This window comes from Leucopleurus acutus (genome assembly GCF_964270905.1).
Source record: "Leucopleurus acutus genome assembly, chromosome: 12".
NCBI lineage: Eukaryota > Metazoa > Chordata > Mammalia > Artiodactyla > Delphinidae > Leucopleurus > Leucopleurus acutus.
Window position 1 is genome coordinate 56,439,541 of NC_139154.1, and position 17,427 is coordinate 56,456,967.

Consider the following 17,427-nt stretch of genomic DNA (forward strand, 5'->3'; position numbering starts at 1 on the left):
GATAATCCAAACACCCATTTTACACAGGCTTCTACACCAGGCTTCCTGGGCAATGAGCGCACCTATCCCAGCTCTAAAGGTCTTCTGGCAAGAGGGCGGGAAATGCCACAGCGGGAGCATCCCTGTTGTCTCAGCTACTTTTTCCAAATATTTCCCACCTGGTGCCACTTTTTCCTCCTAGGAGGAAGCGCCCAGGACTCGTTCTTTCAGCCTCACCTCCAGCTTCCTAACATCAGTGTCTTGTAGCACGACCCCTTCCCCGCCTTCCATGTCAGAGCCCAGCTCTCTAGTCATCTTTCTATTCAACAAATCCAAACACTTTCAATGTGCTAGACATTCTTCTAAGCACCTGACAAATATTAACCTATTAAATCCTCAGAACAGCCCTAGAAAGTAGATACATTACTTCCAATTTGACTAATTCATCATACTGAGGAGGAAACCAAGGAGTAGGTCAGTGAGGCAACTGGTCCCCAGCCACACAGCTGGGAAGCAGCAGAGCCAAGATTCACCCCCAGCAGCCGGCTCTCCGTGAATCCCCTTGCAGGAGACATCCCTTCCATAAACGAACACCCGAGGCACTAACGATATGGCACAGAATCAGGGGCCTGACCTGCCTTGACATCAGTGGGGTGACAAGATTCGAGGGTCTTAGACACAGCCAATTCCCGCTGTGATCACTAAGCAACAGTAACAGAACACAGTCCGTTCTCTCCCTGTGCCAGGCACCCTGTATGCATTATTTTATTTACTCTTCCCCAAAACTCTATGAAATAGGGAGTATTACTACTACACTGGATGAATGACTCATGGAAGAAGCTATAATATAAAGTCCCCAAATAAAAATACCATACAAATAATTTCTGAAATATATCAGACACTCCCCCACCATCTTGGTTCTTTCAAAGACTTTTGAGTAGCTGAGTGAGTGGGTGTCTCCTTAGAGGATGTCAGTTTTTACATAACACATATAATTAAGCCCGGGGCATATTTATTTGGATACACCAGGAGCTTGGAAATCCTGTTAAAAGTTGGGCCTGTGCTTATGGAAAACCTCAAGCAACTCGAAGCAGTGGCCCCCAGCCTGGCAAAGCTTCCTTATTCCTGGCCTGGGGACAGGAGCTTTGGGCAGCAGCCTCGCAGCCCATCAGTGTTCACTCTTCATCCTGGTCCAGCACCCACGTCCATGCTGCCCCACAGACTGCTAGACAAATATGCAGGGCAAGCGCTCCGTGCAGCCTGTGCCCTAATTGCTAAGAAAGGAGCCAAACTGGGGAGGGAGGAAGGAAGAGAAGACTTTTTAAAATGCGTATGGCCTACTCAAAGGATTTTCTGTAGGAATGAAGAAGAGTGAAGACTAGTGTTTGAATGCCTATGTTTCTTTGAAAATAACAGCCTTATTGAGATACTTTTCACCTACCATACAATTCACCCCTTTAAAGTGCACAGTTCAGTGGTTTTCAGTATACTCACAGGGTTGTGCGACTGTCACCACAGTCAGTTCTAGAACATTTTCATCACCCCAAAAAGAATCCCCACCCCCACTGATGGTCACTCACCGTGTCCCCCTAAGCCTTCCCTCCCCCAGCCCTGGACAACCACCAGTCTACTTTCATGAATGCCTGTCCTAGTGCTTGCCTACAGATATTCGCTGTGACATTTTAGCCCAACCATATTAAATAATGTTTAATATATAGATAATTTCTTCAAATAGCTGAAACTATTCTGTTAATTATGAGAGCAACTCTTCTGCTGATGGACAAGCAAGTTGCTGTTGATGCATTTATGAAGTGGTTTTTTCCTTTCATATACATGACTACAGTCAAAAGATTCTAGGGCTTCCCTGGTGGCGCAGTGGTTGGGAGTCCGCCTGCCGATGCAGGGGACGCGGGTTCGTGCCCCGGAGGATCCCACATGCCGCGGAGCGGCTGGGCCCGTGAGCCATGGCCGCTGAGCCTGCGCGTCCGGAGCCTGTGCTCCGCCACGGGAGAGGCCACGACAGTGAGAGGCCCGCGTACCGCAAAAAAAAAAAAAAAAGATTCTAGAAGTGATTGTAGATAGGGCGTGCAAGCAAAACCTGATCCATCTGTTCATTCAGAACCAGCATTTGCACTTACAGGAATATGTCCTAAGGTAATTATCAGCCAGAGTCAAAAGAAGCCTGGACACAGATGTTGTTCATGATAGAAAAACAGATGGAGACGGTTTAATCGTCCATTGTCAGAACAGTTAAAGAAATTACTATACAGCTATTAAAATATGTGCACTTACTGCCAGAAGATTGGTCTGTGACAGGTTGTTAAGTCAAAGAAGCAGGCTACGAAACAGGATGGGTACCAATCTCATGTTTTATAATTATGTTTTTGCACATGAGAACATGTGCATAGAAAAAGGGATAGAACACTGTATACCAAAACTGTAAACCAGCCACTGCTGTATAGAGGGATTGCAGATGATTCCTTACGACCCAGAGTGTATATTTTGACAGTCAGCCTGTGTTCGTTTTAGAATTAGAAAACAGAGCTATTTTGAGTTTGTGTCCAAATAACTGGAATGAAGACACAGGGAGTGAAAGTTATGGCAGACAGATTTGATTCTAAGAAAAACTGATATTTTCCCATGACCTCTTATCTCTTCCCTTCCATGAAACTTGGTTCTTTCCCTCAGCTGCTTTTTATGTGGTCCCCTTTCCCCGAAAATGGACTTTGCATCTCTTTTTACAGAATCTCCCATCTCCCTTCTCCCTTTTAAAGCCTTGCTGCAGAAAAATTGCCCAGTGAATAATGAATGCTGAAGTGTATTTGATTCTCCCACAGAGTAATTAAGGATAACCCATTGTGTACCTTTAAAAATGACTGAAAGCTAATGCTATTTTCATCAATACCATGTTAATGCAGTTTAAGCAAATTGCTAAATGTTAAGTGACATTTCTATTGAAGGATCACTTTAACCCCCTCAAGAGTGGCACAGCTGAATTATTGTAAGAATAATGAAGTATAAAGAAATATAGCACTTTAGTAAAAGATGCTTACTTGGACAGTTGTGAAGTACAAGGGTTACTGTTACCTGGAATTTTCAGTTAGTGTTTTGAGTTAGATCCTTTTTTTTTTTTTTTCATTTCAATGCCTCCTCCAGGGCAGGTTCAGACCACCCAAGGACAAACTTTACCTTGGTTCTGACCTTGGTAATGTCTTGCTAGGACGGATCAAGGAAAGAATGAGAACAGTTAGATTAAAATTTATGCTCTGACCAGTCCAATGTTATTACAGATTTCTGGTCCACCACCACCTACACTAACAGCCAAAATAGCCCCTGAACTAATCCAGGTAAGAACCTGAACTCACCTTTCTAGCTACTGACGAAAGTTAAGCTTGTTTACATGGGGTTTGTCTTTCCAAATCCTTGTCATTTGACTCAGATTTGGACAGAAAGCATTAAACCAGATATGCCAACAAAAGATACTGCTCAAGGGCCCAACTTGTAAGGAAAGTAAGGAAGCCGTTAAATAAGCAAAGCTTTCACAATCGCCATTCCCCAAAGGCAATTTTGTGGAGGTTGTGATAGAAATTCCTAAGGATTCAGTAACTAGGCTCTTACAAACCTGAAAAGGGATACTCTCTCGGGTTTATACTTGAGGAACAAGGGTCAAAGAAAGAGAGAAATTTTTATCATTTCCCAGGAAAGGGCAGAGCCAATTTTGCCTGAGTAGTTCTGTGATATGAGGAACAGAAATACGTTCTCTCTCCAGGAATTCTCCTATGAATTACGACACCCCCTGGCTCCCCTTTCTGCACTTCTGGGTGCATCTCTTCAAGGTTTGGCCCAAGAACTGGGAATGCAGAGAGAAGAAACAAGTTCTCTTCTCTGAGATGCTGTTGAGGCCTGCAGAGATGGGAAAGAAAAATCTCACCCGGTTAGATGCTTTCCACAAACTCTGCTTGGGGCCTGGGCCATGCGTTGACAGACTTGAGAGACAATTTCCTTTGTAGCCTTGGGGCACTAGGAACAAGAAGAGTCCAGGCCTTTCTCTTGCTGGGGGATACCTGTCTGTCCTCCATGAGTTCAAAGAGTCCTAGAGACTGTGGGTTCTGTTTTGTTTTGATTCCAGATGGGAGAAGCGGCTCCACCAGGTCCCCTGGACAGGGCTAAGAGCTTCGATGGCTTCACAGTTGCACCGCTGGCAACGTACATGCCGCTGTTCAGGACAAAGGGCTTAAGGATCAGATCGCTGGGCAGGCCAAGGACTCCAAGGCCATTTTAGACCCTAACAGGCCCGTGGGACAGTTCAGGCAGCTAAGCCCGGGGCACTGCTTCCTCTAGTGCCCTTGGCCAGGATCTGTGCGTCCTCTGAAACCCCCAAAAGTAGAGCCAAGCACAGAAAGCTCGGCTGACTTCCAAGGCACTTTCATCAGGGGGCAAAACAAGAGAAAGCAGACTGCTGGTTCCATGTGAATCAACTGACCCTGTGTAATCCCCCCGGGGATCCGAGGGCAGGATTCTCCAGAGCTGCTTTCCAGAAACCTGGCGAGGCTGCCCACTGCTTGCCGGCCCTGCTCTGCGGCACTTAACAAACACCTTCTCTCCGCACCTGCTGGCCTCTGCCGCTCACCTCCAGGTCATGCCAAATTGTCTTAACTCTAATAAGCATCTGTTTGCTCTGTCCGTTCTCAGTGTGCCGAGAGTACGTCCCTGCCAGTCCAGACACCCAAGGGCTGTCAGGGGTTTGGGTCGGCTGGAGAGGCACCCCCCGTGCCATCCCAGGACCCACCTCTGGGACACAGAGCAGGACCCAGACACACGGCGCCAGTCAGACTCGGCTTGGGGGATGATGGCAACAAGGCGCTTCTTTGACCTCCAGCAACCCAAAGCAACCCAAAGCTGTTTGGAGCATTTGATCCCACTCCCCTTTTTTTTTTTTTTTTTCTGTACGCGGGCCTCTCACTGTTGTGGCCTCTCCCGTTGCGGAGCACAGGCTCCGGACGCGCAGGCTCAGCGGCCATGGCTCACGGGCCCAGCCGCTCCGCGGCCTGTGGGATCCTCCCGGACCGGGGCACGAACCCGTGTCTCCTACATCGGCAGGCGAACTCTCAACCACTGCGCCACCAGGGAAGCCCTGGTCCCACTCCCTTTTTATGACCCTTCATAACCTTCCCCCTGGGTCTGTAGCTCTGAGCCTCCCTTTCTCCTCCGTTCTCTTCATGCTCCAGTAATTAACGAAAGTTCTATCTCATTGACCGCACAGATGCTCCCAGCTCTTCTCACCCTCAAATCCTGCTCCTTTCTGTGGCTCCTCCCCCTCCACCGTCACCCCTGCAGCTTTGCTTTCAGTACCTCAGACCCTCCCGCGGACCCCCGCGTGCCCCTGCCTTGGGGCCCCTCCTCCTCCACGCCACACAGGCCTGGACAGTGGCGAAGCCCCACACTTGCTCCCGCAGGCGGGGGAGAACTCGCAGGCGGGGTCTTAGCTACTCTTCGACGGGCTCGCACTTCCCACATAATCATGCATTTCAGACAAGTCACCCAATTCCTCAGCTAGAAGATCAGCAGATGGTAGAATTGGAAAGAATTGTATAAAGGGCCTCTGATCTAATTTCCCACCAAACAAATGCATCCCTTATGGCGTGACAGAGACCTTTGCCCTGTGTAGGATAACTTCCCAGTCCCATTGTTAGACATACTGTCTAGAACTTAAGCCTGCTGCTCCTAATTTTTCTAAACTACTACTTCTCAAACTGTGGTCCGGGGACCTGCTTTCAGGCCTTCTGTGAGGCCCTCACTTCTCTGCGTACAGAACTGTGTGAGGCCAGATTTTCTTCATACCCTTCAACAAAAACGAGATTTCACCAGATTGACTGCAGGAACTGACATCAGATTCTAGCTGCCTTCTATTATGTCAGACACTGAAGAAATGTGCCACTCTTCTCACTGAATGCTTTTGTTTCAGAAAGCATTTTTCATAAAAAATGTTAGAATAGATAGGTCTATTGTTATTTTTAAGTGAATAAATAGTAAAATAGATGGATAGTTAATACTCTGTTTCAGATGAGAGGATGCACAGTTTTAATTTTTTTTTAAGATTTAATTAATTAATTAATTTATTTATTTATTTAATTGGCTGCGTTGGGTCTTCCGTTGCTGTGCACGGGCTTTCCTTAGTTGCAGCAAGCGGGGGCTGTTCTTTGTTGCAGTGCGAGGGTTTCTCATTGCAGTGGCTTCTATTGTTGTGGAGCACAGGCTCTAGGCATGCAGGCTTCAGTAGTTGTGGCACACGGGCTTCAGTAGTTGTGGCTTACAGGCTCAGGAGCGCAGGTTCAGTAGTTGTGGCACACGGGCTTACTTGCTCCGCGGCATGTGGGATCTTCCCGGACCAGGGCTCGAACCCGTGTCCCCTGCATTGGCAGGCGGATTCTTAACCACTGTGCCACCAGGGAAGCCCTTTAATTTCTAATATAAGAAAAATCAGTAGATGTAGCCAACTCAAACAGAGGCTCTTTGGGGGTCTTCAACATTTTTAAGGGCATAAATTTGTGAGCCTTTCAAATATATGAAAGTAGCCTTCACGTCCTCCGTTATGTCTCATCTTTTCTGGGATAAATTTCTCTCATCCCTCCAACAGGTCCTTACGTGACTCAGCATCACACCCTCGAGCTAAACCACAGCCTGTCAGTGAGTGGGAACAGAGCACACAGAGCAGGACACGATGCCTCAAGGGCTGTGCCCGGGGAATTGCCTCTCACCCTAAACACTCTGGTTCCATGAAAACATCCCAAGTTCCTTGTGGGGGGGAGGTTCTGTCTCATCATCAGCTCATCTCCTACTGAACTGGCAATCACTCAAGTTCCCAGGGTCTTTTCTCAGGTATTTCTACAGAAGCAGGTCACCCCAATCCTGTAGTCTTCTTGAATCTTAATTCTGTCATTGAATATACTAACCATCTTCCAACTTCTCTGTCATCCACCAAATTGATTAACATGCCACCTATCTCCCTTCCAGTCACTGATAAAATTACATCACATGGGACAGCATTTCATGAGCCCCATTAAATATCCCATCTGTGTTTAGGGCAAACCATTAACAGACCCAGGCAGCTATGTATGGACCTAATGTTGTCGTCAGCCTCAATATTTCATCCTCTCCTCCACGGGACACTGAACTTATGACCCCGAGTGATTCCTGCTTCCTCCTCCCACTATGCTTTCTGCCCACAGGTGTAACTTGACACGTCCCCAATTTAAACCACCACTTCCACGGCAGGGGAACTGTTCTTTAATTTAAAAAAAATTTACTGAGCGTACTATATGTCAAACACTATGCTGTTAGAACTACAAAGATGACTCAGATATTTTCAGATTCTAGAATTCTGGGGCCTCCTCCAGCCCCCACAGGCAGACCCCCGCCCCTCCTACCGGGACCCTCTGAGACGGGACTAGAGTGACTGAAGCTAAACTCGGGGACTTTTCCTTGGAACCATCCTGCTGCTGCCTGGTTTCACGGTCCCATGAGCTCTGTTTGATCAGATAAGCTTCACTGGCCTGGAAACCTAACAGTGGAGTTGATGTTGTTTCCATAAGAGGCTGCCAAACAAATATTCCACACGGAGCTATGGAGGGAACCCACCTGTAAACCCGGGACTGCTGACGCATCGCCGGCGTGACAGCCCGTGCCCAGGACCTCTGACTGTCCTCGGCCTTCTCTGACAGCCCTTGTGCGTCGGGCCGCAGGCACGAGGCTCCTTTGGCACAGCTGCAGCTGCTCTCCGAGTGCCCCCATCTCACCGCAGCCAGAGAAAGTTCTCCAAGGGAAATGTGCAGCCCCCGGGGCATGAAGCCGGGCCCCGGAAGGGAGGTGTGCAGATTCCCCCGGCTCCAGAGGCTGCTGTCTCTCAGACGACCACCTCCTCCTAAAAACTGCACTGAGAGTCACCGGGGAGAAGCCGGGGGGCTAAAGGGTCACCTGTGCTTCTGCCCCATAAAATTTGAGAGCCCTAAGGGCCTCCCTTATAGGGGGCTCCCGCTTGGGTCCCGGGCTGGTGACTTCCAGATGTGCAGGGAATAGAAGGAGCTGTAACCAGTGCAAAGGTCGTCACGGATCTTGAAACAGGAATGTTCTGGGCCCTCACGCTTCGTGTGCGTTACAGGTGTAGTTCCAGGCCTAGCTTTTCCGTGGCCTCACCCAGTACCCTGAGACGCTGAAGCGACCATGACGCCTCCCGTGTGATAAACAGGTGGTGATTACGTGCAGGTGGAGCCTGCCTGCCTGGGCTTCACGTTCTGCTCTGCCACTCCCTGTGCGTCTGTTTCCTCACCTGTAAAGTGGGATCACAGCTGTACCTGACCCACAGGGTTATTGTGACTTAATCCTCAGAAGGCGCTTGGTCAGTGCGTGTTCAAAATCAATACCTCTCTTAGACACTGACTGCACCTAGAAGATGACTGAGCCAGGATTATCACAGAAATAATTAGCTGTTTTTTTACGAGCACCTTTTACACTTTTCAGAGTGATTTTATACACATTTACCTTCGTGTGAGGCAGGGCAGGAGAAGTCCTTATGAGCTCGGCTTTACGCAGGAGAAAACTGGAGATCAGAGAAGGTAGGCTAGCCCCCCAGACCCCCAGCTAGTGTTTTGGTAGACTCAGGACGGGTCTTCTGACTTGTTTTCCCCACACCACGCCCTCAGACCTCAACACCAGAACACAAATGTTCTCACAAATCTACTTCCCATTACTACCAAATCCCAAAACACCAAGTCTGAGCTGTTCAAATATTTTTTCAGCCTTTGGCTTTCGGATGAAAGCGATTTGGTTCAAACTTGTCCCAAACAAATGAAAGTGCCATGGACAGAAGGACAGGCCTCCAGGACAGGAGTAAGAGGCCTGAAAATCCCTCATGTCAGAGAACTGTTTATCTCCTGCCAAAGTAATAGAGCCTCCAGCATTCTAATCTTTCCTCACGTCCAAGGGTGCTGAAAGCCTAGGGCAAAAACTGAGACGGCACCAGCACCTTTTTTTAAGGAAAAGGGCAAAGCGCATATTTTTACCAGTAGGTGGCGATAGAGTAATGAGGTTAAAGAAGCTGAATGTTTAAACATATACGTCATAAATATTTTGAGTTTGGAGATCATCCCACCCAAACTGCTAATGTTACTCAAAAAGGAACTGAGGTTCCTCGAGGGCATGTGACTTGCGCAAGGTCCTACACCTGGTTAACAGCTGAGCCAAATTAAACTCAGTTCTCACCATTAACCCAGAACCTGCAAGAACAGACTATCTTTCAAAATAGCCTGGCATCTTTTAATCATGCAAAGGAAAATATCACTTCACTTGAGTGTGTTAATAATTGCAGTGTGCTGGAAAGCTGATGGCCTTTAAGAAATGAAACAGTTTGTTACGCTCTCAGCCTTGAGAGCTAAAGGCAAGGGGAGAGGGGAGGGAATGGGAGAGGGAGAGAAACAGCCATTAGGGTGTCCTTACGAGGCTTCCTAATATGTTTGTGCTGCCTCTGAGCCCCTCCCAGCCATAATTCTCCAAAAGAGATCAGGGGGATTGGGTAAGAATCTCCCCTTCCCGACCACCGCTGCCACTTCATCAGCACAGGTTCGTGGTGAAGGGCATTAAACAGATAGGATGCCAGGTGCCACTTTGCTCTATTCTGCTTGAGGCACACCATGAGAAGCAGAGCCTCAGGAAATGAGTGTACTGCCTGCTCCCTGAAGGGGCCAGATTTGTTCTGTGTGGTTCCAAGGAAAGAAACACAAACAGTTGGGTAAGGCAAACGTACCCAGAATGATGCTGGGCATATTCTGGGTGCTTATTGAGTGTGACGGGTAGATGGGTGGATGGAAGGATGGATGGATGGATTAAGATTTCATATTGATACAATGAAAAGTCTTCTCAAAGTCTCAGTAGTCCAAGAAGAAATGCACTACTTTAGTTGCGAATGTAATGAGTTCCCTGTCTCTGGAGGGATCCAAGCACCAGCCAGCCACTCGCTTAGGTAGAGATGTTATTGAAGCAGGTTAGGAGGTTGGTTCAAATTGAATGAGCTTTTAGGTCCCCTTGAATTCCAGGATTCCTATTATTCCGTGATTCTTGGTGCATAGGGAAAGGAAGAAAAGAGTAAAGATGTTTTCGTCTTTGGCTTTAAGAGCTTTAAATGAGAAAATCCCACAGATTTCAGGTTGCTTCATCCCAAAGTCTGGTCTCCTGCTTCTTTACTGAACTTTCTGCCACAGTTAGAAAACATTATCATCCTGGCAGTTCCCTTGAGAGCTTCTGCCGGTTTCATCTAAGTAATGAGTTTGTTTCTTTTTAATTTTGAAAAGCAGGGGAACCTGAATTGTGGAAACCTGGATCGGTGCTTCTAGATGCAGGTAATTATGCAGCCCCTCCTCCTGGCCGTGACTAGATCAAGATTCGTACAGCAGGTGGCACAGAGACTAATCTCAGCTAGAGAAGGCTTTCCAACAGTGTCACCTCCGACATTAGGGTCTGGTGACCATGCGAAGGGCCCACTGAAGCTCCTACAGGGAGGCCTGGGTAAGGGACAAGACTGGATCACTAAGAGGGAAGGAAATGTGAAGACAAAAAAGCAGAAGGGAGTGAGTTCCAGGCCCCCAAAATGGGTTAAACCCTCACTCCGTCTGGGAGCACACTTTGACTTCCTTCTGTTTCTTCTTCCTTCTTTGCAAGTGGGATTTGGGTTTTCCCTTCACATGAATGAATGTTGTTCCCTGTTTACTGCGTTAAGTGTTTGAAACTCCAACAGCAAATGCGGCCTTCTGACTCTTGGTTCAAGGGCAGATTTTGCTGGTGGGTTGGGGTTGGGGGGAGATGGAGGAAAGGACTCCGGCCTCTGGACATGTATTTCTTCCCCTCCCAGAGCTCCTGGATGAGAAATGCCATTCGTGAATTTTTTAAATGATGTGAGGAAGTGGGATGAGCAAGCTGACCTTTAATGGGAAGATGAACTCATGTGCTTTGCAAACTGGAAAAACTAACAAGCCAGGAGAAAGCTCACCCCAGCCAGGAGCGAGCAGAGCCCTTAGCACCCTCCTCCACTGGGGGAGAGTCTCAGTGGGCGCTACCCAGCATCCCAGAAACGGGGAGACTCACTTCTGGTTGGTGCTGCAAGTTTCACTCTGCCCAAGAAACTCATTGGCCTTACCAAGCCTAAAGAGACTCGTATTTATTGTCTTTATTTCCTTATATGATATATTTGTGAACTTGGCTCCCAGGTAAACAGCTCTAAAGAAGACCCCTGAGGCTGAAATTCAACTCACATACACCCCCTCTCAAAGCCCTAAACCCTTTTGCATCTGTACTCTGGTCTCAGACTGCTGGAGGGGAAGGGAAGCATTATAGACCCTCTCATTTGAGTTGCTTGTATCTCATCTCTTCCCCTCCAGTCTACACCCAACCCCCATTAGACTGTCCTCGGTCTCACTCACCTTTGTTCATCAACTCAGTCACTGAATGTTGACTGAGGACCACAGGAAAGGTTCACGTGATGAGTGAGACACGCGCCCTGACCGCAAGATTTTCAGAATTTTACAGAGGGATAATTTACACTGGCAAAGCGCTTAATGCTTTCAGATAAGGAGACTATGGCTGTCTCCTAACGGGCAGTAGGGGACCAATCTCAAGTCTCCTGACTTCAAATGCCTGTAAGCACCCAGGGGAGTGCTGTGTCTCTAGTAGGCTGTCGGTAAGCATTCATTCTTCTCTCTTAAGATGGGTGTGTTATGGAGAAGAGCACACTTAGTAAGCCAAGCCCCCTGAGCTGAGTGTGAATATCCATTTTGTCCCCATCCCTGGGGTGAGGCCAGATGCTTCCTGTTCTTGTAAGTCACCAAAAGTTTTACTGCTCTTTCCAGGATTTGTTCCAAAAAAAGAATTAAGCACACAGTCTTTGGAGCCAGTATCCCAGGGAGATCCAAGTAAGTTAATTGACAACTAGAAACCCATAGTGGCTTTGACATCTGATCTGCTCTCTCTCCCCTCTCCCCACTCACTCCCACCCTAACCCGCCTCTCTCCTACCCTGGATCTATTTATCTCCTCTCTTCTGTCACTTTGTTCTAAGGGGAAAGGGAAGCTTTTGAAGGATTTACACTATCTATGTGCAAGAGGGGGAGAGGATCAGATGTTTAAAACATCGCTATGGCAACAGAGTGGGGTGGGGTGGGGCGACAAGGAGGATGAAAGGAGGAGACTCGCTTGCCAGCGAGGACGGTGGTCCAGCGGAGATGATGGTACACAGAGCTCAGAGAGGGAAGCGTAAATGGAGAGAAATGGGCAAATTCAAGAGATAGAGAAGGAAGAATCTAGAGGGTTAGAGGTAGAAGTGCAAGAGAGGGAGCCGTTAAAGATGATTTGGACAACTAGGGCAAATGGTGCTGCCATGAGGACCACTGGGGACCGAGCACATTGGGGCAGGAGGGTGTTTACATCTATCATCTTCTGTAAGACGTTTGGTCTAGCAGAGAGTTAACTACCCAGATCTGACATTCTGAAAGGACAGCCCAGCCAGAAATTTAGAGTTGGAAAATGATGAGCCATAGTTCAAAGTCAAAGCTGTCAGAACAGAAAATGTGACCTAGGGAGACAGGATAGAGTAAGAAGAAACAGACGACTTAAACCTGAAGACCTTTAAGACTAACTCGGTGGAAGAGAAGCCACCTGAGGATACCAGAAAGAAGGGACCAGAGAAAAAGAGGAAAACTGGGAGGGAGCTGTGTGTTGCAAGCCAAGGAGAGCACCTGCAAATTCTCCCAGAAAGTTGCGAAAAGTCAGCCACCAATGGGCTGTGAGTCTCAACTCACCTCTGGGTGAGAATCACCTGAAGACATTTTTTTTAACTTTTTTTGGGGGGGGGCGTGGACCATTTTTATAGTCTTTATTGAATTTGTTGCAATACTGCTACTGTTTTATGTTTTGGTTTTTTGGCCGCAAGGCATGTGGGATCTTAGCTCCCCGACCAGGGATGAAACCCACAACCCCGGCATCGGAAAGCGAAGTCTTAACCACTGGACCACCAGGGAAGTCCCACCTGAAGACATTTTTAAAAATGAAAGATATCAATTCCTGCCTCATACCTACTGAATCAGTCTCTCCCTAGATCTTGCTACTCAAAGTGTGGTCTGAGCACCGGCAGCATTGGTATCACCTGGGAGCTTGCTAGAAATGCAAAATCTCAGACTCCCACCCCCCACCCCCACCCCGGCCGGGTCTACTGAATCAAGCAATTCCTTTGCATGCTAACCCTTGAGAAGCACCGCCTGGAGTGATTCCCAGGCATCTTTATTTATTGAAGCTGCATAAGCAACTCTGATACATATCTAGGGTTAAGAAACACTGGCCTAATATACTGGCCAACAAAAAGCATTAATCTATAAACTTGTATCACGTTGAAGAAAACCAAAGCAATTAAGAAAATTAGTAGATTGATGACTGTAGACACTCTGTCTTACCTTTTCTTCCTCCTGCTACAACCTCAGTGACCGTAATAAATCGCTCATGCTGGACATTTCATAACCCAGTACTGTCCTTTCGTATTGCTGTTGTCATCTTCACATCAGCATGTTTTTATGTCTGTATGAGAAAGCCACTAGGGTCTCAGTGAGCACATGCCCTGAGCGGGAGCCATTGTCATTAAAACATTCTTGGGAAGGAGGAGCAAAGGTGATCCCAATAACAGCCAGCAGGCTAATGAGTGAAGAGAACAGAGGAAACAGAGAAACACCTCACCTCCTCAAAACCTCCTTAAAACACAGTTCAAGATGTAAGAAATAAGGAGAGGGACTTCCCTGGTGGCACAATGGTTAAGAATCCGCCTGCCAGTGCAGGGGACACGGGTTCGAGCCCTGGTCTGGGAAGATCCCACAGGCCGTGGAGCAACTAAGCCCGTGCGCCACAACTACCAAGCCCGTGGGCCACAACTACCGAAGCCCGTGTGCCTAGAGCCCGTGCTGCGCAACAAGGGAAGCCACCACAATGAGAAGCCCACGCACCACAACAAAGAGTAGCCCCTGCTCGCCGCAACAAGAGAAAGCCCACGCGCAGCAAAGAAAACCCAACGCAGCCAAAAATAAATTAATATTTTAAAAATAAGGAGAAAAAATGGTCTAGGAAGAACTAACATAGATGCTACAAAACACGTACGCTTCTTCATTTAAAAAGAAAATCCCCCGTGGCCCTTACTGTAATTGTTATTTTTTTAAAAAAAGGTTTTCATTTAAAAAGGCATATTGAACTATAATCTGCTGACATCTGAAGGAAAACCTCTCTTCAGGGGTGCTTCTCAAACTTTAATGTGCATAGGAATCACCTGGGGATCTTGCTAAACTGAGATCCGATTTTATAGGTCAGGGTGGAGCCTGGGAGTCCGTCCACATTTCCAGCATAGGTGCCAGTGGGCGGCAAGCCCTAAAGAGCACCACTGCCACCTGCTGGCGGCAATTCACATCGCAAGCCCAGACATAGGAAAGAGGGTTGGCCCTGTGTGGGGAACCTGCCAAGCCGTAGAGCAGTTCTGCTTCTCTTTTGCTTTAGCCCAGGCTTTAGTGGCATCTCTAAACTCCGCTCCTTGATTTTATTTGCTTCTTCGAATCTTCATCTCGAGGAGCATGCTTGAGCATAGACAGTTTGGGGTCAGCAAAGGACGGGGGAAGCCAGCTGAACAGGAAGAGACGGCAGGCCCTGACCATCCAGGCACACAGGGTCTAAAAGCTTGCGAGGTCCCTAGTGAGCCGAGGCACTGATTCTAGATGGAGCGAGTCAGCCAGGCCCAGAGAGGCCCCTGTCATCGCCTACTTCTCTGGTTTTGATTGCCATGCACCACAGCAACAGAACAAAGCAAGTTCTCAGAACTTTTCCCCTTAACCTGCTCGCTCTGTAGTATCACTCTTTACTAAATATTTCTCATCAATTCTGCTTAAAACTGTATCAACTCATGTTCATTTCTTGCTTTCATTAAAAATATATATCCCTCCCTGCCACGGAGCTTCTCCTTTTGGGGAATGGGAGGACCCCAGTCCCATGGAAGCAACACAGTGCAGAGAACAGAAGTCGAGAGCAGCCTCATGGGCGATTGTGTGGCAGCTTAGAGATGCAGGCTGGTCTGGACAGCTGCACCCTTCCCACACAGGGCAGAGCTGGCCCCCGTGTCCTCCTGGACACTCCAGTCCAGAAACTTCTAATTTTACTGTCTCTCTTTTTCACCCACGGAACTCTGCTTTGAAATATTTTTGTCTCCCAAATTGCAGTTGTTAAAAGAACTAATTCCTCATTTTTTGTTAATCAAGGGACTATATAGCTCCCAATAAGAAACTTCTGATCAGCATTGAATAATCAGTTTTATCATCCTGAGATGATATAATTTCAGTCGAGAGCAAAGAAGACACCAACTTGGACTTCCCTGGTGGCGCAGTGGTTAAGAATCCACCTGCCAATGCAGGGGACACGGGTTCAAGCCCCGGTCTGGGAAGATCCCACATGCCGTGGAGCAATTAAGCCCTTGCGCCACAGCTACTGAGCCTGCGCTCTAGAGCCCGCGAACCACAACTACTGAAGCCCGCGCGCCTAGAGCCCATGCTCTGCAACAAGAGAAGCCACCACAATGAGAAGCCCGTGCACTGCAACGAAGAGCAGCCCCCGCTCGCCGCAACTAGAGAAAGCCCACGTGCAGCAACCGAAGACCCAACGCAGCCAAAAATAAATAAATAAAAAAGACACCGACTTCTACTTGCTTACGTGGCTTTCCATCAATTCCTTTCAGCGTCTGAAAGTTTGAACCAGCTTGCAGGCCCACCATCCCCCCGCCTTCATCCTAACCTTCATCTACTTGCAGAGGTCCCAAGATCCTAACCAGAGCTGTCCTAGTATTTATTACAACTAAAAGAAGGGGCAAAAATCTAAGGTAGCTACAAATAAGAACAGGTATCTGTTGATACAGGTGGATAATTTCTATGGTTGCCCCACCCAGGGAAGTGAAGGATAAGATAAGTATGCATTTCTCAATCTACACTTCCTGCCCTGCCCTCAGCACTGGCCCTGCAGATTCTTCCCACCTTTATAGAGAGCCAACACACAATTCTAAAAAGTTAGGATGAGAGTAAAAGACCATAAGCTCCAGGGACTCAGTCTGGGTGAATGCCCGCATCTGGGGGTCTGCACTTATATGGTCTGAACTAGGAGACCATTCTGAGGGCCTTCTTAGACTTGACTGGGAGGTCCCTGCTTCTGAAGTCTGTAACTGTGGCTGATACAGAGACTTCTACAACAGTCATGGAAATAAGTACCAGCCCAGTGTCCAGGACCTTGGTGCCCCGTGAAAATCAGTTATGGATATACATAAATAAGTATACCTTGCATCTTGCTACTTATTTTTTTAACTTTCTTTTCCTTGGCATCTCAGGGGGCTCTGGTGGAGGGAGCGGGGAGTGAGCATTGAATGCAATGAGAGAGAAGCAGAATAACAGAGTCCCTTTCCATTCCTTAGGCTGCAAAGTTGACTTGTCATTTTTAATTGATGGGAGCGCAAGCATTGGCAAACGTCGATTCCGAATCCAGAAGCAGTTCCTGGCCGACGTTGCCCAAGCTCTTGACATTGGCCCTGCCGGTCCACTGATGGGTATTGTTCAGTATGGGTAAGTGCTGCTCTGAATTCAGAAATCAAGGGATGTCCCATGCTTAATTTTGTGCCAGAAAAAAATACCGACACATCCTAGAGCACAGCAGACTCATCCCCTTCCCTGATACAAATGTAAATGAAAGAAACCGAAGCAATCCAGATGCCGCTGAAGAAATCTGAGGCTTCCAGAAGGAGGGACAAGTTAATCCACACTTGAAAGTAAATGGCATTTGCACTCCTGACTGGTAGAGAGAATATGTTTGGGAATTAAGAGAGCCGAGTTCAAGTTTTTGCTCAGCCAATAACAAGCTGCGTGGCCTTGGGCTAGGCCTTCACCTCTCTCACGGTCAGTTTCCTCATCAAGGTTGGCCCCCTTTCAACCCTATTAGAGTATTTGTTTGAGGGGCTCCTGTGCTCCACCTATAGGTGGGATGCCCAGAAAACACGGTGCTCTAGGTTCTCTGGACAACCTTAGGCCTCTACACTGGTACTGGGAAAGCTCCCCCGGCAATGGGGAGGACTGGGGTGGGGGGGAAGGGATGGCCCCCAGCACTCGCCCAGGTGACCGTCCCCAGTCCACTTTACTATTCTACATAGGGTAGAAATTGAGGGCGCAAACTACCATCCAATCTCAACTTTTCTCTCATCGGGGATAAGAAGTCAATCTTATTTCAGATGTAGTAGATTTCTCGCTAAAGCAGATACACAGATATCAACTGAAAATAGGCAATCAAAAGCGTAAACAAGCACAAATCTCAAATAACAGGTGGGCTTTTGATCAAGAGCCATTAAGGGCAG

At 47.8% G+C, this 17,427-nt stretch overlaps 1 protein-coding gene across 2 annotated transcripts in view; it reads left to right on the plus strand.

The window, feature by feature from the left end:
- Nucleotides 1–17,427, plus strand: part of VIT (vitrin) — a gene marked incomplete at both ends in the record, with an annotated part of 94,824 nt that overhangs the window by 50,457 nt on the left and 26,940 nt on the right. For both annotated transcript variants that reach the window (XM_082851855.1, XM_082851856.1), the window contains 3 exons: nt 10,326–10,370; nt 11,874–11,936; nt 16,498–16,645. In XM_082851855.1, coding sequence (XP_082707981.1) covers nt 10,326–10,370; nt 11,874–11,936; nt 16,498–16,645 — 256 coding nt within the window. The remainder of the gene's footprint in view (nt 1–10,325; nt 10,371–11,873; nt 11,937–16,497; nt 16,646–17,427) is intronic.